Here is a 1413-nt window from a genome sequence, read left to right as displayed (position 1 = left end):
AATATATATATATATATATATATATATATATATATATATATATATATATATATAATAATATATATATATATATATATATATATATATATATATATATATATATATATATAATAATATATATATATATATATATATATATATATATATATATATATATATATATATAGTTATAGATATATACAATTTAGATATATATTGTTAATATCATTATATATCTAGGCAATGTCAGTATGAAAATCAAGTAGTTCTTCGGAAGCTAAATTGTTTTCACCTCTACTGAAATCATTCGTGCGCAATCTACTTGCAAGAAAAATTACTCCACGTTTCAAGTTGATTTCCATATCACTCACTCTATATGATCCAGAATGATATCTTCGGTTTCATCGTCTTCCGTATAGTACTCATCGCCATCATCTGATTGTTCACCGCCTTTCACGTGGTTGTCAGCGTGTGGGGAGGGGCGTTCAGGTCTTCTCTCTTTCTTGAAGCCATGCCTAGTGAGACTACTTTTATAAACAGTCGCTAATCTCCGATACTCTTTAAGCTGTCCAGGACAGAGATCACAGTGGTATTTTATATCTGTGCTACTAAATAACATAACCACATCAAAGTCCCGTGGTGTATCCACGTACTGGTAGTACTCCTGGGTACTAATTTTTAGTATAGAATCGCCCGTATCTTGAAGACGCGAGTCGAATTCATGCACATCTGCAATACTTATGCTCGGCTTCAATGACAAATAATCCATGTTTCCATCAACTTCTGGTAGTTGTAGTATATAACATAGCGCTAGCGCTAGCAATCTGTGTGAACAACTCATCGTCCAACTCGATCTTTATCTGACACATCGGATATTTATGAAATTTAATAGGAAGCACTACCTATTGAGAGATGATTGCTATATTAGCGGAAGTCCCTCGAACTTTCCGTCAGCCGGTGTATATGTATAGTTTTTAAGACCAAGAACATTGAACGAGTGTATAATATCCGTATATTTGATCGTTGTAAAACCTTCAAAATCGTTGCAGACATACAGTGAAGTGTAGTATGTATTTATGCACTTATGTTTTTCAGTTATTTACTGTTGGCTCTGACTCTATTTACTACAAATATGAAAATTTAAAAACACCCAAAATTCATAGCCTACACTCCCCACAGTCCTAACTCCTACACAGCATGTTTGATGTCAGACAGAAGGCTAGGCAAAATTGTATATTTATTTTTTACTATTTATATATGTAGATGACAGGTGGCTTTTAAACATGTAGATGACACGTTTGTACGTATTTCAAAAAAAAAAATTGTATATCTGTGTATAATAGAATACTCTTTGTATTTATTTATTTATACGCTCTAAACTTTGTGGTGGTTCTGAAAACGTAAATATAAAAAGAGGGCAGAACGAAAGCCAGA

At 32.1% G+C, this 1413-nt stretch overlaps 1 protein-coding gene across 1 annotated transcript; it reads right to left on the bottom strand.

The window, feature by feature from the left end:
- Positions 1–346: 346 nt before the first annotated feature.
- Positions 347–748, bottom strand: SARC_04700 (hypothetical protein; the record flags this gene model as incomplete). The annotated part of the gene is made up of 1 exon (XM_014301456.1): positions 347–748. The coding sequence occupies one exon, from the start codon at positions 746–748 to the stop codon at positions 347–349; it is 402 nt and encodes a 133-aa protein (XP_014156931.1).
- Between the last annotated feature and the right edge of the window lie 665 nt (positions 749–1413).

The sequence above is a fragment of the Sphaeroforma arctica genome, assembly GCF_001186125.1.
Source record: "Sphaeroforma arctica JP610 unplaced genomic scaffold supercont1.274, whole genome shotgun sequence".
Lineage (NCBI taxonomy): Eukaryota > Ichthyosporea > Ichthyophonida > Sphaeroforma > Sphaeroforma arctica.
The sequence above is the reverse complement of the archived record's forward strand: the minus strand, read 5'-3'. Positions and strand labels throughout refer to the sequence as shown.